This window comes from Pristis pectinata, chromosome 9 (assembly GCF_009764475.1).
Source record: "Pristis pectinata isolate sPriPec2 chromosome 9, sPriPec2.1.pri, whole genome shotgun sequence".
NCBI classification, from domain to species: Eukaryota; Metazoa; Chordata; class Chondrichthyes; order Rhinopristiformes; family Pristidae; genus Pristis; species Pristis pectinata.
The window spans coordinates 38,864,730-38,889,783 of record NC_067413.1 but is presented as its reverse complement, the minus strand read 5'-3'; the positions used below and the strand labels follow the sequence as shown (position 1 = coordinate 38,889,783).

General features: G+C 43.6%; 1 protein-coding gene across 1 annotated transcript in view; it reads left to right on the top strand.

Annotated features, from left to right (window-relative positions):
* Positions 1–15,291, top strand: part of LOC127574502 (collagen alpha-1(XXI) chain-like) — a 164,719-nt gene extending 149,428 nt beyond the window's left edge. Inside the window, exons 23-29 of the mRNA XM_052023531.1 lie at positions 641–685; positions 781–813; positions 4,224–4,370; positions 4,457–4,511; positions 7,252–7,437; positions 9,001–9,078; positions 14,904–15,291. Of these exons, the coding sequence (XP_051879491.1) occupies positions 641–685; positions 781–813; positions 4,224–4,370; positions 4,457–4,511; positions 7,252–7,437; positions 9,001–9,078; positions 14,904–15,094 (735 nt within the window). The 3' untranslated portion in view covers positions 15,095–15,291. The remainder of the gene's footprint in view (positions 1–640; positions 686–780; positions 814–4,223; positions 4,371–4,456; positions 4,512–7,251; positions 7,438–9,000; positions 9,079–14,903) is intronic.
* Positions 15,292–25,054: the final 9,763 nt, after the last annotated feature.

Below are 25,054 nucleotides of genomic sequence, written 5' to 3'. Positions count from 1 at the left end.
CCATGTAACTGTGTGTGTTTCCTCCTGGTGCTCCGGTTTCCTCCCACATCCCAAAGAAGTGTGGGTTGGTTTAATTGGCCATTGTAAATTACATGCCTTCTTCTCGTTACTACCATCAGGGAGGAGGTACAGGAGCCTGAAGACCCACACTCAATGATTCAGAAACAGGTTCTTCCCCTCTGTCATCAGATTTTAGAACAGTAGATGAATCCATGAACACTACTTCGTTATTCCTTTGTTTTTGCACTATTTATTATTGTAATTTACAATAATTTTATGTCTTTGCACTGTACTGCTGCTGCAAAACAACAAATTTCACATCCTATAAGTCAGTGATAATAAATCTGATTCCCACAGTGCATGGCTGGATGGTAAAATCTGGGGAGGTTTAATGAGAACATGGGGAAAATAAAAATGGGAATAGTATAAGTGGGAACTCGTTGGTCGGCACGGACTCTGGGTGAAGTCTGTTGCTACTTTCCTTTTGTGCACATGGTGTAATAAAACTCTAAGTATATTTTGTGGTAATTGGTTTACAGTGTGATCATATGTAAGGGTGATTTCTGGCTCTGCTGGTGGACTGTAGGATTCTCAGGGTAGACATGCCTTAGTGTGACATTGTATTTATTTTGTTACCTAGGCTGAGAGAGGTAGAGAAGGGCCCCCTGGATCTCCAGGTCTGCAGGTAATCAATTAAATACATTCCTTAATCACTTATAAATCACAGCACTTGTTCAGTGAAGTTTTCATCAGTAATGTTCTGTGTTTCCATTTCTGCAGGGGCCCACTGGTGCCAAAGGAGAAAAGGGAGAGGTAAATTTCTGGGAAAAACACAAAGTAAATCAAGGCAGAGAAAGCTGGGAAGACTCAGCAGGTCAGGCAGCATCTATGGAGAGGTGATGTTTCAGGTCGATGGCCTGTCATCAGGACTGAAAAAGATGGAGTTGTGGAGAAGAGGGGGGTGGTGGAGAGACCAAAGGGGGCAGAGACTGAGGGAGACTGGATGACACAAGTGGTGGTGCAGGCTGAGAGGGGTTGGGGAAGGTTTGTTAATCTCAGCTGCTCTGTCTGGTGTAAATAGAGGGAGATGAGTGAGGACAGAGGAGAGAGAACAAAACAAAAATAACACTGGGAATTTGAGATACAAATCACTGTAGAATTCTGAAATGAGAGGATTGCTGGGAATACCCATAAGGTCATGCAGAATGTATAGAGACAGAATAACTGAATTGATGTTACAGGGTGATAACCTTTGTTCAGAATTTTTCCACATATAAGCTAGAAAGGCTGGTTATTCATGTTGAATCCAATGTTGAGTCCTCAAGGCTGTAACCTGTCTAGTCAGAAGAAGAGGTGCAGTCCGTCGATCTCACATTGAGCTTGGTTGGAACAGTGTAGGAGGCCAAAGGCAAAGAGGTCAGAGTAAAGTTGCACTTACTTTGATGTGGTTTTTTGACAACTTACCTACTCGGTAACATAAGGTGGCTATTTCCCTTAGGTTCTCTGCAATCCTGTGCCTCCCCAGAGAGAGCGCTGGTTTAATTTGGGGACCAGACCTTATCAGCATTTGGTTGTTGGGCTGTAAGTAGAATACATTGACTTCGAGATATCACACCCGCTAGACTCCAGGCTCGAAGAGAGATCCCTTGGAGTGGCTGAACTCATGAAGGGTTTGGTGAGGGGTTGGAGGGAGTGGTGGGGATGGCCACTTGAAACTGGTTTCTGGAGCATCAGTGACCCAGGCTGGAAATCTTATTCTAGAGGGTATGACACTGCAGATATTTAAAGAGGCGGTAGATAAATTTTTGAAAGGTCAAGGAACTGAGGGCTATGGGGAACTGGCCCAGTTGAGGCTTCGGGCAGGTCAGCCATGATCATATTGAATGACAGAACAGGATTGAAGGGCCGAGTGGCCTACTCCTACTCCTGTTCATATATCCTTTCACGAGACACAAACATCCTTGGCAAGGTCTGGATTAGATCCCAATCCCTATTTTCCCTGAGGAAATGCCCCTTCAGTAAGGATCAAGCACCCTCTATGTGTCAGGAGTCACATAAAGACTAGATAGGATAGTGCAGCCAACTTCCTGCCCCAAATCCCCAATAATCCATTAGTCTCTGGTTCATTAATAATAATAGCTATCTTTAGATAAGGCCATAAGATATAGGAGCAAAATGAGGCCATTCAGTCCATTGAGTCTGCTCTGCCATTCAATCAAGGCTGATTTTATTTTTAACCCCATTCTGCTTTCTCCCTGTAACCCCTTAACCGATCAAGAACCTATTAATCTCTGCCTTAAATACAACAAATGACTTGGCATCCACAGCCCTCTGTAGCAACGAATTCCACAGATTTGCCACCCTCTGGTTGATGAAATTCCTCCTCACCTCGGTTCTAAAGGGACATCCCTTTATTCTGAGGCTGTGCCCTTGGATCTTAGACTCTCCTACTACTGGAAACATCTTCTCCACGTCCACTCTATCCAGGCCTTCCAGTATTCGGTAGATTTCAATGAGGTCCCCCCCTCATCCTTCTGAACTCCATCGTACAGGCCCAGAGTCATCAAACATTAAAAAAACAATCATACGTTAAGCCCTTCATTCCTGGGATCATTCTTGCGAACCTCCTCTGGACCCTCTCCGGGGCCAGCACTTCTTTCCTTAGATACAGGGCCCAAAATTGCTCACAATGCAGATTGTTTAATAAACCTAAAATAAATTCTCGCCTGCCATGGTGGGAGTGGAATTTCTTTCCTGGGATCATTAGTCTGGATCTGAGTTACTAGACCAGTAAACTAACCACTAACCACTGTTCCAGCTTGTAATCCCTCCCTGTCTTGCAAAGAAATAAACGCAAACAAAACTCCTGCAACTGGACCTCCAATTGATACTGTGTATGTGAAGCCATGGACAGAATAAATAGCAACAGACTATTTTTAATGGTTGATGATTTTGGATGAGGGGGCAGAGATAAATGAGTAATGTTTGGGAGATAGAGCAGAGGAAACCATTTTGCTTTCAGAGGTTGTGGGACAGAGGTGACTGAGGCAGAGTCTTCTCTGCATTGTAGAATAGTAGATGGTTGAATGGATAGAGGGAGAAGGATAATTGGAACAGTTGTGGGAGGATGAATAGGAAAAAAAACTCTTTCCAGTTTTGTTATCCCTACTGAGAGGAAATAGCAAACTAAAAAATGGAGGATGTGACTGAGATTCTTCAAGATTTTCATAATGGAAATTATATCAAAATTAGCAAAACCAGTACCCCACCTCAAAAAAGGAGATGGAGTAGATTAAAAATCCATAGGCTTGTGCCAATTGTTGGTAAATGTTATCCTAAATGATAGAGGTTGAAATTACTCAGTGCATGAAGAAATGTGTATTAATATAGCCCAGAAACTTAAAAGCATAAACTGGGCTCAACCAGTTGTATATAATTTGTTGAAGGAATGACTGAGAAGTCGGATTCAAAATGGATTTTTGAAAAGATTCCTGCAAGTACCACACTGCAGATTTGTAGCAAAAGTAATGCATGAGAAATTAAAGAGAATATGATCAAATAATTTGAGATGGTGGAAGAAAGAAAACAGGATGGAAGAACGGGAAAGACTCCCATATATGTGAACACAAATCATTTCTTTCACCATATAACAAAATGATTTAAATTTAAGAGTTAACGGATATTTACTCATGAAACCAAATTGTGACAAGGTTTGTGAGCCCAGGGGGATGAATGGCTGATTTAGTTCAGTGTGGAAAAGTGAGAAATAAAATGTTATGGAATTAATGTGTAAGTGTTAAGACTTTAAATTAAATAAAGGATTTGGGAATCTACATAAATGTAATTAAAGCTGATTTGAATTCCTTATTTTGTATCTAGAATATACCGAATATCAAAGAAAGAAGATAATTAAAATGTTCTAAGTATCAACCAGGGTCACCTGTTGGAAAAGTATGAAGGCAGCTAAAAAGAAAAACTCACTCAGTGGGATGTAAATGTTGGAATTCTGTATCCCAGAGGCATGTGGATCTTCAGTATCTCAGAATCCTGGGGGATATAGAGTAGGGGCAAGAATGTGGAGATGAGATTGAATATCAAATGTAATTGTACTGTGTAATGAAGCATTTTGGAGGCACCATACTGTCTACTCCTGCTGCTTATTTTCTAATCTCATGGTATATCTTCACATGTAATACACATTGTCTTTCTGTTTTGTTATTTAGAAAGGGAATATGGGACCATCCGGTGAGAGGGGGAATGAAGGCAGGACTGGTGAACCTGGTCCAATGGGCCCTGTAGGACCTCGTGGACCAGCAGGGCAGGAAGGCCCATCTGGACTGCCTGGTGTCCCTGGACTTCCTGGGAAGCCTGTAGGTGTTATTGGAAAACTGCTCCCCAAATTATTTCCCATGTCTGTAAAGCCACGCCAAAAATAACTCCCATTTGTTCTAATTAGGCAAAGCCTGTCACAGACGAGCATGTGATGAAATTATGCAACAACATGCTTCGCAGTAAGTACTCACAGTTTCACTTGTTGAATGGTACCAACACCACCACAACACAACTAGTATGTTTTCCCAAAAGCCTATTGCACTGTTCCCATACAATAATTATCCAGTGCCAAATATGATTTCTGGTTTTGTTGAACGTAACTAATAATCACTGCATTCTTTACATTATGATTTGGATGTCCTTCAGGTTAAAACAACTAAAACAAACTGGAAAACTCTCTCCATTTCTGGACGATTGCATCTCCAACAACAAGAATGGAGACCCAAGAGATTCTGCTGATGCTGGAATCTGGAGCAATACACAAAAAGTGCTGGAGGAACTTGGCAGGTCAGGCAAGCATCTATGGAGGGAAATAAAACAGTCGATGTTTTGGGCCAAGACCCTTCATCAGGACTGGAACGGAAGAGGGCAAAAGCCAGAATAAGAAGGTGGGGGAAGGGGGAGGAGCACACGCAGGCAAATGATAGGTGAGTTCAGGTAATAGGTGAATCCAGGTGTGAGGGGGAAGGTGGGTCGGTGGGGGACAGGGGAAGATGTAATAAGCTGGGAGGTGATAGGTAGAAGAGGCAAAGGGCCGAAGAAGAGGCAAAGGGCTGAAGATAAAGGATAGAGGAGGGGATGAGAGGAAATTGGTAGGTCATCAAGACAGACACAAGAAATTCTGCAGATGCTGGAATAGACACAAGATGACTTGCCCATCTCCTCTCCTCCCCTCCTCCATCCTTTATTCCATGGCCTACTGCCTTATCCGACTGGATTCCTTCTTCTTCAGCCCTTTGCCTCTTCCACCTATCACCTCTCAGCTTATTACAACTTCCCCCTCTCCTCTACCCACCTACCTTCCCCTTCTCACCTGGACTTGCCTATCACCTCAACTCACCTATCACCTGTCTGCGTGCGCTCCTCCCCCTCCCCCCACCTTCTTATTCTGGCTTCTGCCCTCTTCCTTTCCAGTCCTGATGAAGGGTCTCGGCCCGAAACGTCGACTGTTTATTTCCCTCCATAGATGCTTCCTGACCTGCTGAGTTCCTCTAGCACTTTTTGTGTATTGCTCCAACAAGAAGAAGCTTGTCGCAATCCAGGACAAAGCACCCCATCCAGCAGCCTAAATGTTCACTCCCTCCAATACTATTGCACTGTGGCAGCAGTGTGTGTAATGTACAAAATGCATTGCAGTTACTCACCTAGGCTACTTCGACAGCACCTCGCAAACCATTAGAAAGGTCTAGGGCACCAGGCAGGAGGGAATTCTACCACCTGCAGATTTACCACCGTCCTAATTTGGAGATGTATCTTTGTCTAAATCCCAGAACACCCTCCCCATTTTTGAATCACCTTCACCAGAAGTGGCTGGAGAGGTGATTCACCATCACATCCTCAAGGGAAATTAGCAATGGGCAGTAAATGCCAACATCTTGTAAAATAAACAAATAAATAAGATTAAATTACTAATTAGAAGAACAAGAGGCCAAAACTTAAACCTCAATCAACATTTCTAAAATGGTAATTTGTGGGAGCTTCCTGTTGACCAAATACGCTGTTGGGTTTCCCACATAACAACAGTGACTACAGGAGTACCTTGTTGTTTGTAAAGGGCATTGGGACCTTGTGAAAAGGCTTTGAAAGGTGCAATTGAAATGCATGTCTGTGTTTCATCATAACCAACTTTATTCTTTATAGGGCACAGTAACAGGGTGGCATTGTGGCAGCACACATCAGTCCAGCTGCCTCTTTTAATGTTCCTCATTCTGTATGTTCATTAACATTCGCAGAAGCAAAGATATTTCTCCAGTGGGATGGAGGTAAAATGATCACAAGTCACTCAAATTCATTCACAGCTTATTTAGCAGTGTTGTCAGAAGTACAATATTACTTTGTCAACTTGCCTTCTACCGCTGAAAAATGGAGACTGTTGTGACTGTAAGTCATTGGGGCTATATACTTGAATTTATATTTACTGTCCTATTACTAATCCTGTCTTTCAGTCACCAAGATACAAAGTTGTAGCTTGATAATGTTCTGTGAAAATTATTGACAAAGGCTGAGGGGAGACCTGATAGAAGTTTATAAGATTATGAGAAGCTGATATCTTTTTCCCAGGGTTGAAATGTCTAATACAAAGGGCATGCATTTAAGGTGAGAGGGAGTAAGTTCAAAGGAGATGTGCGGGGCAAGTTCTTTACACAGAGAATGGTAGGTGCCTGGAATGCACTGCCAGGGGTGGTAGTGGAGGCAAATATGATAGAGGTGTTTAAGAGGCTCTTAGATAGGCATATGGATGTGCAGAGAATGGAGGGATATATACATTGTGTAGCCAGAAGGGATTAGTTTAGTTAGGTGTTTAATTACTAGTTTAATTAGTTCGACACAACATCATGGTCCGAAAGGCCTATTCCTGTGCTGTACTGTTCTGTGTTCTAAAACTATTGGCTCCCAATAGCTCATCAAGAGGTTATTCTTCATGTCTGAGGTTAGAGAATGTGTATGGGAAGATTATTCAATCGTGAAGCTCATTGCAATGGATTGTCCTCATTGGTGAACCTCATGCAGGAATTGTAGAGCAGTAATCAGGAACTGGGGGTCTGTTTGAGCCTGTGACTAATTAAAGGGCCCCTATCACCATCTTCCTTGAGGTTTTTAATGCATAGTGAAACATTAATACTGATTTCACCTTTGCAGAATAGTAATTACCTGTGAAATTTTAAGGAATGACCATTTTACATTCTTCCTATTACACAGCTCAGTTGCCATCACTACTTCAAAGCATGAGACCAAGTTGCCAGTGTGAAGGAATTAAAGGAGCTCCTGGGCAACCTGGTGCCCCAGGGCAGCCAGGACAGAGGGGGTTACCTGGATACCCAGGCCAAACAGCCAAGCGAGGATACAGAGGGCTACCTGGCACGCCTGGACTACGAGGAATGAAAGGTACACAGAAAAAAAAATCCGACAAGGTGTGGTTGGGAACAGTGGAACAGTGCTAAATGCCTTAGCCACTCAAGACAGTTTGACCACTCAGTGAGATCATGGTTGATCGACACTCTAATGTCATGCACCTTCATCATCCCATGTCCAAATGCCTTTGGTTAACAAAAACATTGAGACAGTAAAACTCCAACAATCTGCTTTCCAACCATTTGGAAATCCCACTGGTTTGGCATCTAGCTCACCAGGTAATGTTTGCAATCTCCACTCACCCAGCCCTGGTTCCTGCACTCTCCTCCACTCACTAGGTCCCCGGTTTCAGCGTTCCCGACTATTCGCTGGGTCCCCCAGTTCCCACGCTACCCCTTGCTAGGGCCCCAGTTCCCGAGTTCCCTTTAAGCTCGCCTGGTTCTATTGGCTGCGCTCCCTTGAAACTTGCTGGGTTCACTGAAATGTTATGGTGTAGTACTTTTTTTTAAAATAGTGAACAATAAGTGTGTTGGAGGAATAATAAAATAACATCCGATAGACAGGAAAATCTTTGGCCTGGCCCTTCCAAAGCCCCGAGCATGCTGGAATATTGGAGTTTTACTCTCTATCCCAGATTTAAAATTAATAATTGAGTATTAAATATCCTTGCAGATCAAGGTTACAAATTTCTACCACCTGTGGAGAGCTGAAAATCATAAAACGGCAAATGCTGAAAATCTGACATAAAAACAGAAAATGCTAGAAATACTCAGCAGGTCAGGCAGCATCTCTGGAAAATAAAGCAGTTAACGTTTTAGGCCAAGGACCCTAACAAAGGAAAAGACCAGAGGCGGTAGCATAGATCATGATTGGCACTACCTGGTCCAATTTTACACTGGTGCAATTTCATCCAGAAATCATTGCTACTGTGGGTTCCTCAGCTAAAATAAGGAATGGAGGCACAAGAGACTGCCGATGCTGGAATCTGGAGCAGCAAGCAATCTGCTGGAGGAACTCAGTGGGTTGAGCAACGTCTATGGGGTGAGAGGTATTATCGACGTTTCGGGTCAAAACCCTGCATCAGAAATAAAGGTTGGATTGGATAGCACGGACTTTCATCAGCAGAAAGCCATCCAATATATGGATGCAACCATAATGGACTTTCCAGAAGGATGTGTATACAGCAGATTGCTGGGTTAATTGCAATAGTCGGCCTGTAGCATCTGCTATGAAGCCTTCTCCAACCCAACTACACTAAATAGAATCACTAGATTAAGGACAGTCACATCTCAGGTTCTAATATGCCATAAAAATTAGGTGCAACAAATTAACTTCCTCAGTTTTTATTATTGGCTGTTAGATGCTGAGGTGTTCAAGTGGATGAAAGGAAAGTGGAAAATGTTTTGCTTTGGAACCAAAATGTTGGGTCAACTAAGGTATCCCAATTTTCATCATTAATGCCAGTTGCTATACCTTTGCCTATAACTTCAGTGGAAGTGATGTTCTGGAAAGCCAGGCTTAAAATTGAACAAGGTGCACTAGAGTTCATGTGTTTTCTTTTATGTGCAGTGGTTTGACAATTCTCAATTATTTTAGGCGAGCAGGGGGTGAAAGGAGCCAAAGGTATGAAGGGTGAAGAGTGCCAAGGGTTACCAGGTCCACCTGGACATGCAGGTAAGATGCACAGAGTCTTCAAACAACTAAGGACATTTATATAAGGTGAACTGAGTTTTGTTGTGTTCCATGTGGTGAGCAGTGAGTTTCTAATCTAAGGGGGATGCTACACCTTCAGGGGGTCAGCCTCAGAGTGCCAGTTGAAGGAGGTGGTGATGATCTTTGAAACATACCCTTTTTCTAACTCATGTTGTAACTGGAACTCTCTGAACAGTTAAGGATCGGAAATTATGTAAGGCAAAATTGGAAAATTGGTAAACTGGTTTATTATTGTCACATGTACCGAGGTACTGTGAAAAACTTTGTTTTGCATGCCAGCACATGAATATATCAAGGTAGAACAAAGGAAAAGCAATAACAGAATGCAGAATCTAGTGTTACAGTTACAGAGCAAGTGCAGTGCAGGCAGACAATAAGATGTAAGGCCATGACAAGGTAGATTGTGAGGTCAAGAGTCCATCCTATACATGAGGTCCATTCAATAGTCTTATATCAGCAGGATAGCAGCTATTCTTGAGCATGGTGTATGTGCTTTCAGGCGTATATATCTTTTGCTTGATGGGAGGGGGGAGAAGAGAGAATGTCCAGAGTGGGAGGGGTATTTAATTATGTTGTGAAAAAGACTTATGCTTAAAGGGGTGGGGTGTATGCTGTTAGTGGCCAAGACAATTTTTTGCCTGTAATGTTCTATCATTGTCACAAGGTCTAAGGCATCTTGTGTGATAGTCCTGACCTTACTGGTGAAAACTGCACAGAAAGACAATGTTGGAGTTTGCAGAGCAAATCAGATAGACTGCTGATGATAGCTGTGGGTAAGGGCGAGGTAGTGAGAGACCCATGGGGTTGTGGGGGATGTGTGTAGCGGGGGGTAGGGAGAATTGGGCCTGGAGTTATAGAGTTATACTTCTATACTCACGAAACAGAATCCTTGGCCTTTTGGGTCTGTGCCAACCATCAAGCATCCATTTTTACACTCAGGCCAACCCCAGTTACGAATGCATGACTTATAGGCATCTCGTACATACGAGTGAGCTCCCATAAATATTATTAAACTAAAACAAGAACCAGTCTTGAAAAAGGAAACCTGTTTACATGTAACCTCCCCCAGTAATCAGACACCATTGTCTCTTAAGAACACAGGCTACCTGTTTCACCATGGGAGGCCACTTAAGAGATTTGCTTTGGAAACTGACAAGCAATCACTTCTATTGATACTGGTGCAATGATACTCTATTAAGCAATATAACATCCACTAATACTTCAAGCCCATAGAAACCAGCCACTGAGCATGGCACATCCTGATTCTGTACCACTGTAACTAGGCAGGGGAAGACAATAAATAAATGTCCATGTTGATTGGCTCTCATCAACACCATCTTTACAATACTGCAGAGGTATGGTAACCATATCAAGTGGTTGTGTGTATTTCCGACCTATGGATAAAATTGACTTAATGGGCGTTTGTTCATAACCCAGGGACAGCCTGTAATCCTACACTGGACCATTTTATTCTCCCCATATTCTCTACTCCTCCCCCTCCCCCCCCAATTCTACCACTCACCTGCACACCGGGGGAAACGTGCAACAGTCAATTAGCCTGCCAACCTGTGCAATTTTGGGATGTGGAGGGGAAACCAGAGCACCTGGAGGAAACTTGAGTGGTCACAGAGAGAACGCGCAAACTTCACGCAGGCAGCACCCGAGATCAGGACTGAACCCATGTCACTGCAGCAGTGAGGCAGTGGCTCTACCAGCTGCACCAGTGCACTGCCTGAGTCAATGGTAGAGGTGAGGGAGTGTGGGGTAGAATGCAGAGTGGCTGCTCAGTGGATCAAGGGAAGAAGAAGCTTTGGAGGATTGGGCACTGTGGTGGGTGGGAGACGTGATTGGTTGGTGGAGGTAGTGCAAGTGGGCTGGAGATCTGTTGGTGACAGATGATCGGAGCCTAGATATTGTAGAGAGGGGAGTGGGTGGAAGCAAACTCCGAGCAAAATTGTTAAAGAATACCCACCTTCTACAAGATCAAAGCTTTAGCCTCCCTGGACATAGACCAGGTGGGGCTGGTTGCCTTTACCTACCACAGAAGAAAGCCACAGACTTGCAGGTAAGACCCTCTTCAATATTAGGGGCCCACTCTGAACATCCAGTAGGTTTGGCATCACTGGAAGTGCCAGGCAGTTCCTGTGTGGTCGCGCCATATACAGACACTTAGATTAAATTTCTCCACATAAAAATATTTCAATATTCAGAAGAACCTTAGGCCAGACTATATAAATACAGCTTGAACCTCAAGTCAGAGTCCATTCAGTGTTGATTCGAAAAGAATCGAAGTTCCACGTGAGGAGTAATCTTGCTTCATTTTTCCTTAAACCTGTTGTTATCGATGGTGACCATGAAGCTACCAGATTGTCTTACAAACCCATTTTATTCACGAAAATGCTTGCCTCCTCTGGTTTGTATGTAACCCCAGACCCATGACAATAGGATTGGCCTAAACATTCTTTTTCACAACACTGAAGCAAAGAGAGATGTGTGGTTGGAAATAGGCTGAACCTGAAGTGGAATGAAATTGCACCCATTTGCACTGGGTGGGAATTTTACCCCTGATTAACAAGCAGGGTTTCCATTAACACTAGAAATATTATTTTGGTATGAAACTTCCTCAATTGTTGTCAACAATAGTACAGAGCCCAATATTTGTCCCCAGCATGACCTTTAATTTTATTGGCTAATTAATGATACTTCCTGATACCTCCGCCACTTCCACCATCTCCAACAGGACCCCACCACCAAGCATATCTTCCCCTCCCCACCCCTTTCTGCTTTTCGCAGGGACCGCTCTCTCTGCGACTCCCTCCTTCACTCTTCCCCCTCTACCTATCCCGCTCCCACCCCGGGAACTTTCCACTGCCCCCGCCATAGGTGCAACACCTGCCCCTACACCACCTCCATCACCTCCATCCAGGGACCCAAACAGTCCTTTCAGGTGAGACAGAGATTCACCTGCACCTCCCCGAATATCATCTACTGCATTTGGTGCTCCAAGTGTGGCCTCCTCTACAATGGTGAGACTAAATGCAGACTAGGTGACCGTTTCGCAGAACACCTGTTCTTTGTCTATAACTGCGACCTGCATCTTCCTGTTGCCAATCACTTCGACTCCCCCTCCCACACTGTCACTGATATGTCAGTCCTCGGCCTCCTCCACTGCCAGGGGAATTCCAAGCACAAACTGGAGGAACAGCACCTCATTTTCCATCTTGCAACCTTGTAGCCTAACAGCATGAATATTGAATTCCCCCACTTTAGGTAATCCCCACCAACCACCCCCCCCCCATGCTTCTTCTCTTCTTCCCTTTCCTAGCCCTTTTTTCCCCTCTCTTCTTACCTTTTATTCGTCCCCCAGTGGATCTGCTCTCCCCTGCACCTGCCTATCACTATCTCTTACCTGCATCTAGCTATCACCACCCTGTGCCCACCCCGTCTCCCCTCTTTTGTCCACCTATCACTGCTCTGCTTTTCCCTCCTATATATTAGGCTTCCCCTTTCCCTACCCTCAGTCCTGAAGAAGGGTCCTGAGCCGAAACGTTCACCACCTGCTTTTCTCCACGGATGTCGCCTGTCCTGCTGAGTTCTTCCAGCATCATCGTGTTTTTCATCTAGGTTCCAGCATCTGCAGTCATTTGTTTCTCTTCCTGTTTACTTACTGACTGACCAGCTTTTACTAACCTTATTCCCTCTGTAACCATGCCATTTAAGGGTCAATGCTCAAACTGCATCCTCAGCTGTTCTTCTCACCACCACTCTACAGCCCCACTTCTCACTGCACACACTTCTCACTTCCTTCCATCCTCAATAACTGAACACTTCTGTTGCTGGATGACATGGAGGTTGTCAGTAGATGCAGGGACATCACAGGCAGTCACAGGGACCATAGAAGGCTCATCTCCCAAGACCTTATCCACCCAGAGATTACAGCAATCCATGCACAGATCTAGACTTCTGTGAGGAGCAATGTTAATCAGCTTAGGCTCCACCAAGGTACTCCTCACTGATACCTGGGAGCTTAAATACTGCTCTCATACACTAGCCACGATGGATTTGCCCGTGGAAATCAAGGTGAGAATCAATCTCAGATTCCCAGCATCAGGATCATTCCAGGCTGCCACTGTTGACCTTTACCACACTCAGCAGTTTGTTGCTGCATTACAGAGGCCAACTGTTCTTCATACTCAAGGTGTGAAGACTTCCTCTACTCTTGCTTAAGTCCATAGGAACAGATGGAGTGAGCACAAAGATTTACTATCATTGTGGGTTCCCCCCAAAGTACAGAAATTCATAGACTGGATTCATGTTGTATTATTCCTTACAGAGGTCTCCCCAGCAACCTTCTGTCAGGAGGACCTGGTTGTCGCCATGTACAAAGAACATGCCCCTTATAGGTAATATTCTCTGCTAGCATGTTAGGGTCCCTCTTAGTCCTTGGGAGCACTCCCCTTCCCTTCTCCCACTGTAGAAGCATCCAACTATAACTGGAAGAGTGCTGCTTGTGTTATATACTGTATGCCCCTTTGGGGACCAGCTCCCAAGGTAATAGCTATGATGCCAAATGTGGCAACTGAAAACTTGCAATGGATCAAAAGAATGGTGCACACCAAAACTGATTCAGCATTACATGGGAAAACTGAAGGACAGTGTCCTGGGAATATTGCATTGAAAGATCACGATCATTATGAGCCTTTCAAATGCAGGGTTGACACATGAGGCTGTTTTAAGAGCAGTAAAAAGTGGGAAAAGAATTTCTTGGCTGTTGACCCTTGAATGCCTCTGAAATGACCTAGCAAGTGGCTCATTGTCCAAGAACAATTAAGGATGAACAATAAATGCCATGATTCAGTTAAAAAGAAAAAGTCATGGAGAATATATGTCAGTTATATTATCCTCTATACATGCCAGATGCAGCTAACTTTAAGTTATCCACTTTGGTAGGAAAGGGAGAAAGTAAGGATGCTATTTAAATAGTGAAACATGGATATCCTTTTTACACTTGTCACTGAGAGAAAACACAGGTACAGTAAGTAATTAAGAAGGCAAATGATACGTTGGCCTTCACTGCAAGAGGCTTTGAATATCAGAGGAAAGATGTCTTACAACAATTATGCAGGGCCTTTGTGATACCACACCTGAGTACTGTGTGGTGTTTTGGTCACCTTACCTAAGAAAGGATATACATGTGACAGATGGGTGCAGCAAAGGTTCTCCAGACTGATTCCTGGGATGGCAAGATTGTTATACAAGGAGAGATTGGGTTGACAGAACTGGTGGTCATGAGAGTTTGGAAGAATGAGAGGGATCTCCCTAAAATGTACAAAATCCTGACAAGACTTGTCAGATTAGATGATTATCCGGACTGGGGGAGTAGAGTGTATCATGAGGGGTCTAAGGCTCAGAATACTGTATAAGGCATTGAGAATGTAAGGTGAGGAGAAAGTTCTTCACGCAGAGGGTGATGAAGCTGTGGAATTCTTTACAGAAGGTGGCGGAGACCAAGTCACTGAATATATTTAAGGAGGAGAGGCATAGATTTCTGGACACGAAATGTATCAAGGGGTTTGGGAAGAGAGACAGGATATGCTATACATAGAGGATCAGTCATGATGGCAGAAGAGGCTGAGTAACCAGTTCCTGCTCCTATATTCTTTGTTCCTCCCTTTGGTCTATACTATCCTGTGTCAGGAGTACAAAAAGCATAAAAGAATTATCCCTTTCATGTCTGCCATGCATTACATAACCAGTAATGATAACAGCATTGGTCAACATTCCAGGGCTTCCTGGACTACCAGGTCCTGCTGGTCACGGATTGCCAGGAGTGGATGGGGAACCAGGAAGAAATGGAGCACCAGGAAATCCAGGGAAGCGTGGTCCACCAGGAATACCGGGAGTCTGTGACCTATCCAGCTGCTACAGTTCCTATGACGGTAACCAAAATCCCTACAACAAAGGACCCAACTTCTGAGGGTGGGGTATGGTTTGGTGTCTGGGAGCTGAATCCCAATGTGTCATCTCATGTCTCAACATGTGCTGCCAAAGAGAAGGAACCGGTCTCAGGAAACAAAATAACTGTCACAACACCAACCAGCCAATTATTACAGGTTCCATCTTTCATCTTGGTTTGCTACTGATTTCAGAATATCTCAATATAAACATTTTAAACACATGGCGTGCTGTGCATGTATTTTTATCTTCCAACATTTTTTAAAATAAACTTTGATAACAGCTTTATTATTGTCTGTGTACATATTTCTTGCAGCTTTAAATAAAGTGACTGTAATGTGCAGGTTTTCAGGGGATAACTTCAATCTTGGCAGGCTGAGCAAATAGCCTGTTGGCTCACCCAAGGTAGAACTCACCTGACTTTCATCTCATTGAAACTAATGGGCAACTGATCCAGCAGTAAATGTGTGATGATATTGAGTGTACCCATTATAGAGTCCTAATCTTAAGTCTTAACAGTTTTAAGTATTTACTTGTACCCTCACTTGAGGGAAATTATACGGTATCAACCTATATTTCAAAGACAAATTTACTTAACTACTTTAGTTGCTTTTCTGAAGGGGTTTAGCTGTCAATAATCACTGTTTTGAGCAGTGTTCCCCACACCCCCAACCAAGGAAGAGATACTTCTAGCTAATGAAGCAGATTAAACACAGATATATTGTTTTAAATGAAACACATTTTATTTCTGATGAGTGAATTCTAAGAGATTATAGCTCTACAAAGGATTTCCTAAACACAAGTACAATTCTTACAAACTGGAAAATCATATCAATGAGTTGCAGATGGACAAGTCGTCCGTCACAGAAAGACAGCTCTGGGAAGAGATTCTTCTTGGACCAAGGCTGAGGGGTGGATTCTGTGTCCTCTCATCTCTGTAACTCCTAACCCTTACTGTCTTCTAATATTTATAATGTTTTTTTAACCAGTCACCTAGTAACAAAATCATCTGCAAGTGATGTTTCATAACTGCATTGATTAGGTCAAGTGGATGGAGTGTCTTGATTAGATTAACATGGACAATTCCTACAACAGTGGCCAAAATCCCTCCAACAAAGGACCCAACATAGTTGTTTCTCCTGATTAGGTCATAGTCTTAGCTAGGTCAATATGACAGTATTGTTTCTCTTGATCTGGTCAAGAGGATGAGGAAAGAGTACAACTAATGATAAGCATCTTGAACCTTGGACAGTTTCTTCTGCTTTGCTAAAAAGCTGAGGTTAGCAATAAGCATCCTGGGCCTGGAGTGAAGATCCATCACAAACGAAAATCAACAGAAAAAGCTGCAGATGATGGAAACCTGAAATAAAAACAGAAAATGCTGGAAACACCCAGCAGGTCAGGCAGTGTCTGTGGGAAGAGAAGCGATCAATGTTTCAGATCAAAGATCCTTCACCTGAACTGATGAAAGGTCTTAGACCTGAAACATTGACTGTTTCCCTTTCCACAGATGCTCACTGACCTGCTGAGTGTTTCCAGCATTTTTTGTTTTTATTTAAGCTGATCCATCAGGATGACTTTCTGACCATTGTGGAATGGGTTACAACACAGAAGCTGGCCATCATGTCCAATCTGCATTCTACCAGAGCAATTTTCTAGTTCCAACCACTGGCACTTTCTCTGTAACCCTTGCAATTTTTTCTTTGCCATATATTTAAACACTCCCCTCATAAAGGTCACAATTCACCTCCACCATATCTACAAGGAATGCATTCCAATTCCAAATATGTGCTGTGTAAAAAAAAAGACATCTCTGCTTTTGATCTTAAGTGTTTTACTGTCTCTAGTTTAATACCTTAAAAAATTATACTTTTAGTATTTCAGATTTACAAATCTTCTCCCCTCAAGGGCTCAGAAGGTGTGCCATGCATTTTGTTGCCAATGATACACCTACCTACTGGAGTTCACAAGATTAAATCTTGGCCTGTTCTGATGTAACAAATGTCAACCAGAAGGATAAAAGTAGGTCCAAAATAAGGTTTGGTCTACCTACACTCGGCATTGGAATACGCTGAAGCTTATCCGGAACAGGTTCGAGGATTTGCTGTTATTCCTATATTTCTGTTGCCCTGTATTTATGTCTGGTGAGGACAGAATTGAACTCAATGCCGTCCATTGGCTAGGATGCATTACCTAGGCATTAACCAACCAAATGACATTGTTTCCACAGCAATTAAAATTTGTGGTTGTAGATGGTAAATCTTTCACTTGGATAAGTGTTTCAGACCATCTTTCAATAGGTAATGGGGTTTCATGGTGTGAATACCGGTGTTGCTCTATACCTATTTCATACAGATATGTAACTGCTGAATTGTTCGTTCATCTGTGGAATGTTTTCATTGGAACCAATAGACGGGCAGACCTTCATAACGTTGCACTTGTGATTTCTTCTCGCCACTGTTTTTGATCTTGTATCTCAGTGTTTGCACGTACATCCAATTAGATACATAGAATATATGTAAGACCTTCAAATAAATACTAGACTCCTATGCAAAGATCAAATTCAAAGCCTAATTGAATTGGTACATTACAAGCTCTGTGCACTCTGGGTCTTTTGCACTGAACATGGTTTTTATCTTGGTGTTTTTGCAATGTTAATGGGACCTGTTTAACATTGTTATGTTCCATTCACTTATCTGTGGCTCTCCCCCTCTCTCTTCAGCCTTGTCAGTGGGTTGTAAAATCTTTTAAACCCTTCTTAAGGCTGCAATGGTTTTGCCTCCTCAGTTACTGCCCCACCCGATGGATTTTGGCCAAATTGTGGTTATCCCATTGCCTTCATTAGACGAGGGCCCCTGTAAAAGGCCCTAAACCATTTGGGGAACTGTGAATGATAGTGAAATGAGCTGGTCCAGTCCTCTAACCAGATGTGCACTAGAACTTGGCTGAATCGCAGAGAGAGAAAGTAAGATGGGAACTGTAATGGAGCAGGAATTATGTTTGCTGAAATCTTGACTGATGAGCTGTACTATTCACAAAGGATCTCCTTACATTGCCTCATCCCTTCTTCCCCTTTGCCACCTGGTCCTGCTCTGGAAACTGTTGAGTGTGCATGATGGTAAAACTGTACAGCATGCAGCAGCTTACACTGAGTTTTGAGACCTGCTCCACTGTAGATAACCAGGCTCCTCCTGGGCAATGCAGGGAGCAGTAGCATTGCTTAAGTCAGCCAGTTGTACCTTCAACCAGGTTGTAGTTGGTAGCTTGACATCCGTTGCATGCCCCTTGCATTTGTGTGTGTGTGTGTTGTCTAATGGAGTTTAGGCATTGGTAAGTGGAGGTACCTGTTCAGGTAATGGAGGTTAGGCATTTGCTCAGGAGCCAACCTTTGCTTTGAGGAGTTGGCACAAAACCCAATGGCACAACAGATGGGTGCAAGGTGGATGTGTCCTGCTGCTTCTGTAGCTTTCTTAATGCAGGTTTAAATTGACCTGCTCCACTTTTCTTAATGCAGGTGTGAACTACTGCCCATATTGGTGAATGTGACTCTGATCCTGTCAGAGATCTGGGAGATGGTGTCAATTTTGGATGGGTTCTTCAAGGAGTTGAACCTTTGCTTGGGAAGTTTGCCACAGGGACATGGCAGCTGCTAAAGATGACAAGTACTTAAAAGAGAAGGCAGCCTTTAATTTCCTTAAAGAGTTTACTGACTCCAACACATTGCACCAATGAAAAATTCATTATCTTGCATTCTGTTATGGACCCTATCTTGTGGCTACTTTAGGCACATGACCTGCATTTGCTAGCATCAACACTGTTGGTGTCCACAGTTGCCAGGGTGGTATTTACAGATTTAGTTATGATATCAGCTGGCCATCCCTGCCTAACCTCTCCCCCATCTGTTGCCCATCCTAGTGAGCATGTTATGCTGTTTGCTGTCATGAGCATGAAGAAGGGTTTGAACTTGACTTCACCCTGTTCCCAGTGACATTAAAGCAAAAGTAGAGAAACTAAAAGTCAGGCATGAAAAATTAGTGGGTGGCAAGGTTTTGGCCAATGGTTTGCCTACAAAAGGAAATGAAAAACAAACCAGATAAAAGATCTCAGTTTTGCAATCTTCCATTTACCTATTCTTAAATATTTCCATAACTGTTGCTGTGAACCATCTCTTGAACAAAAACAGTTAGCAAACAAACCTTTAAGAAATAATTGATTTATAGCTCCATTTCTGGCATCATTAATAAAGCAGTTTAAATAAACATGACGATTGCTTTTCCACAGTTGATCTCAATTCAACCATTCTGCTCAGTATAGTATATCCATTTTAGGAACATAGAATCATACAGCACGTAAATGAGCTTTTTGGCCCAACTCATCCATGCCGAAGGTGTTGCCCAGCGAGCTAGTCCCATCTACCTGTGTTTGGCCCATAGCCCTCTAAGCCTCTCCTATCCATGTACTTATCTTTTAAATGTTGCTAATGTGCCTGCCTCAACCATTATTTCTGGCAGCTCATTCCAAATATGCATCACCCTTTGTGTGAAGAAGCTGCTCCCGATGTCTCTTTTAGATCTCTCGCCTCTGATCTTAAACATGTTAGAGTTCAGCTACTTGAACCAAGCCTAAATGGGATCCAACTTTATGTGTTGGATTTGGGTTGGGTATCAAAAATTGAATAGCCATCAGGCTGGGGCTGGGTTCAGTTTGGCCATGGTTGAGTTGCGTTTGCACTTGAGCAGACCCGTTGTCATGGTGGGGAGAGATGGGACATATTTCTGGGAAGCGTTCTTTTACTTGTAGTCGGTGACCAACATAAATCAGAACAGGAAAACAACATAACTCAAGGCCATCCAAAACTCCTCTCCATGTGTCCGAACTCACACCAAATCACATTCACCCTGCACCCCTGTCCTCGCTGACCCATGTTGGTTCAATCATCCTTTCTCCTAACTGAAATCCTTCATCCTCAGAACCATTGCAGTAAAACTTTTCTGCAGTTTCACTAGGGCTTCACATCCTTTTTAAGCTGCAGGGTTGAGGATTAGCCTAACTGATGTTTTTTAAATGTTCAACTCATCTTCGTTGCTTCAGAACTCTGTTTCTCATTTTCTGAAGCCCTGGATTCCATATGCTGTACTAAGCACTCAATTAGCATGACTTTCCACCTTCCAGGTCTCTCTGTTCCTGCATTGAATTGCCCCATTTAGTCTTTACTGTCTCTCTTCATTCCTCTGACTTCTCTGCATTAAATTCACCTGTTCTGTGTCTTCCTACTTAGCCTGCCTGTATTTTCCTGCCATTATCACTACCCTCCTCACTGTTTACATTCTTCTGAACCTTGTTTCATCTGCAAACTTTGCCCTTCACGCCCAAGTTCGGGTCATTGAAACATATTTTAAAAAAAATCACTTGAACTCCATAATCTACTTCCTCCAGTGTGGAGAAACAATTCCTTACCACAACACCCGGCTTTCTGCCCCTAAGCCAATTTCTTATCAATGTTGCCACTGACCCCTTAACTCTTTCGACTTCAGTTTTGTTGACCACTCTTTTATGTGGGATTTTATCAAAGACTTTCTGAAAGTCCATTCACACAGCACTTCACTATTGCTATCATTGACTGTGTCTGTTAACTCATCAAAAACTCATTCTGGTTAGTCAAACAAATTCTGACTCCCCACCCTGTGATTACTGACCCTGAATTCCTTTTGGGACTGGTGGGTATGTGGAACAAGCTGCCAGAGGAGGTGGTAGAGGCAGGTAAATTACAGCGTTTTAAAGATATTTGGACAGGTACATGAATAGGAAAGATTTAAAGGGATATGGGCCAAATGCAAGCAAATGGGAATAGGGTAGATGGGTATCTTGGTTGGCATTGACAAAATGGACTGAAGGGACTGTTTCTGTGCTGTATAACTTTATGACTCATGGTACATTATAGGTTGTGCAGTACTTTTGAAGATCGTACCAAAGTGTAGCGGTTAGCATAATGCTCTACAGCGCCAGCGACCCAGGTTCAAATCCGGCCACTGTCTGTAAGGAATTTGTACGTTCTCCCCGTGTCTGCGTGGGTTTCCTCCGGGTGCTCTGGTTTCCTTCCGCATTCCAAAGACGTACGGGTTAGGAAGTTGTGGGCATGCTATGTTGGCACCGGAAGCATGGCGACACCTGCAGACTGCCCCCAGAACACTCTACGCAAAGATGCATTTCACTGTGTGTTTCAATGTACATGTGACTAATAAAGATATCTTACATTTGGGTGGCACAATCATATATTCAAGCTTGATGAATAAGTCCAGCACGCATGCACAATATCATTTTGCCGATGCATGTTTGATCGTAAAATTAATACAACAGCCTCAGGGATCGTTATACTTCAGTTTTATTTTAGAGCTTTTATTTTAAAAGTTGACCATCTAAGTTCATAAACATTGGCCAGTTATGAATGTCTCATAGTTTAGCGTATTTTCCTTACTTACTTATGACACAGAAGGAGGCCATTTGGCCCATCGTCTCCATGCCAGCTCCCAACAGGGCAATCTCATTTGTTCCTTACCTCCCCTTCTTATTTCCCTGTATTCCTGCAACTTACTTTGTTACATGCTCAAAGAGAACATTAAAGATATTTGTTAAAAATTCACACCTTAAATCCCAAACTGTGCTGCATAACCAGAAGTACAAATTTATAAAAATCTACATTTAAAAATCTTAAATTGTTGGGTAGTGTTTCCCATTGGAGAGTTTTCAGTTCCTACATGTGGCGCTGCCAGGAAAACTTGTCCAATGGTACTCTAGTGCCACCAGCTGGTGTGGATGAGTTCCTCAGCAGTGGGTAAAGTGCACACTAAAAGGGAAACCGTTTCAAACATTCCTCAGCGTTTCTGTGCTGTCTTAAGGAATGGAGGAGAGCTGTGGGGGAGTCATCTCACAATCAAGTCAGTGAAATGCGGGAAACTGCAGAAACTCTCTCACCTGGCAGTGGTGGCATCTAAGAAGGACCTTGTGAGCTAGTTGGTAATGGGATGTGACCTGGGTCATGTGTAAGAACCAGATTAGACTCCCGTGCAGCCAAACACTCATCACCAGAGCATGAAGGCTGGACGATGTTAACTCCCAAGCCTCACAAAACTCCTTCACTGATTCCTGGTGATGTTTGTGAAACCGTGTTGGATGGGAGTCACATGTCAGCAGAACGCATTGCAGGACACATTGAAACAGTACTTCCCAAAACCATGATCTGTCCCAAGAAGGACCAGAGCAGCAGACACATGGGCACACCAACCCCTATAGATTCTCTTCCAAGTCACACACCATCCTGATCTGGAAATATATCTCTTTTCCTGCTGTCATAGAGTCATACAGCAAGGAAAGAGGCCCTTCAGCCCAACTGCTTCATGCCGACCAAGGTTCCCACCTAAGCTAGTTCCATTTGCCCACCTTTGGCCCATATCCCTCTAAACCTTTCCTATCCAAGTACCTCTCCAACTGCCTTTTAAATGTTGATAATGTACCTCCCTCAACCACTTCCTCTGGCAGCTCATTCCATATACTGACCCCCCTGTGGGTGAAAAAGTTGCCCCCCAGGTTCCTATTAAATCTCTCCCCTCTCACCTTAAACCTATGCCCTCTTGTTCTTGATTCCCAAACCTGGGATGAAGACAGTGCGCATTCACCCTATCTATGCCCCTCATGGTTTTCTACATCTCTATAACATCACCCCTCATTCTCCAACGCTCCATTGAAAACAGTCCCAGCCTACTCAACCTCTCTCCATAGCTCAGTCGCTCGAGTCCCAGCAACATCCCCGTAAATCTCCTTTGCGCTCCTTCCAGCTTAATGACATCTTTCCTACAGCAGACTGCATTGTCACTGGGTGTAAATCCTGGAACTCCCTCCACAACAGCACTGTTGAAGCACCTGTACCAGGGGACTGCAGCTGTTCAGGATGGTGGCTGACCAACACCACCTCTGGGGTAACAATAGATGGGGAATAAATGCTGGCCTTGCCAACAATGCCTAGATCCTGAAAGATGAACAAGATGGTCCATACAGAAGAGGTTTGGAAGGAAGATGTTTGGAGTAGAAGTAGGAGGAGCATGGTATAGAGAATGCTGAATGTTCCTTTGATGTGCCTTGCACACATGACCATGAGTCCTGGCTAACACTTCTGTGTATCCATGAGAGAATTCTGCACCTTCAGAGAGTCCAGCTTGGAGATGAGATATTCAAACAAAGCCCGTCCTCCCATTTCTCAGATTTTCTTACGACATTTGGCCCATTGAGTCTATGCCAGCCCTCAGAGGTATCCCATCAGTCCCGTTCAGCTTGTTTCCATAGAAGCTATTGTTTCTCACATGCCCCGCAACATCCCTGCCAACCCACGCTCAACTTTCCTACCACCCACTTACTCTACGGCCGATTTACAGCAGCCAATTTAACCTAGCACGACTTCTTCGGGAGGAAACCAGTGCACTCATGGGAAACCCACACAGTCACAGTGAGAACGGGTGAACTCCACACTGACAGCATCTGAGTCAGGATCGAAAGCAAGTTGATGGAGCTGTGCGGCAGCAGAGCTAACTGCTGAAGCACGCTGTCATCCTCGGCATTATCCAGAGAAGGCAGGTGCAGTTGTCTAGGTGACCGAGCCAAAGTTTATTTCTTCTGCCAGTCTTGTGCACTCCAATTGGTGTTCACAATGGAGAAACCAAACAGATTGTGGAGTACCTGCATTCAGTCCACAGGAGTCACCCTCAGCTCTCTGTGCTACACTTTCATTCTCCATCTGACTCCCACCCTGACCTCTCTATCTGTGGCCTCCTGCATTGGTATAATGAGGCCAACACAAGTTTCAGAAACACCTCAACTTCCACTCGGGCGTGTTGCAGCCTTCTGGACTCAATATTAAATTCTTCAGCTTCTGATAACATGCTTTCTCTACCAATGTAAGAAGTGTCCATTTATGCAGTAAGTCATCCATCTGTGTACTATAGTCATAGAGCTGTACAGCACGGAAATGAGCCATGAGCCGAACTTCTCCATGCCTATATATGCTAATCCCATTTGCCTGCAATAGGCCTGTATCCTTTCCAAGTCAACTACCTTTCCAAATGCTTTGAAAAGTTGGAGTTGTAACTGCCTCAGCCACCCCCTCTGGCAGCTCATTCCATGTGACCACCACCCTCCGTGTGAAAATTTCCTTTAAATTTCTCCCCTCTCACCTTAAACTTATGTCCTCTAGTTTTAGACTCCCCTATTATAGGAAAAAAATCTGTGTCCCTCATAATCTTATAACCCGCTATAAAGTCACCTTTAGCTTCCTATGTTCCAGTGAGAACAAACCCAACCTATGCAATCTCTCCTTCTAACTGAAGACCCCCACTGAAGGAGTTTTGTTTTCCCTCTCTATTAGGGCCCCCTAAACTGCTACTTGCAGCACATCACACTTCTTTCTCACCCTCTAAATGCCCCATCAACAACTTATCCTCATAGCAATCCTGGCCTGACCTCATCAGAGATATTCCCTTTGACCCATCCAACCTTCCACCCCCCTCCCTACAATTATAAACTAACCTTTTTCTCTCTTTCCTCATTCTGATGAAGGATCTTCGACCGGAAACAATAACTCTGTTCCTCCCTCCAGAGATGCTGCCTGTTTCCAGCATTTTCTGTTTTTCACAAATAGTCTGCTGGAGGAACTCATAAGGTGCAGGTTTTCAACCCAAAATATCAACTTTCCTCCCACAGATGCTGCTCGACCCAATGACTTTCTCCAGCAGATTGTTTGTTGCTTGATGTAGAACATCTAGATCCATTCCCCAGGGACTAACTGCTCTGCTCCAGGGCACAGAGGCAACTCCAACAACAGTGACTCCAGAAACAGAGACTCCAACAACAGAGACTCCAATAACTGAGACTCCAACAACGGAGAGTCAAACAACAGCAACTTCAACAACACTGAGTCCACCAATGAGTCCAGCAA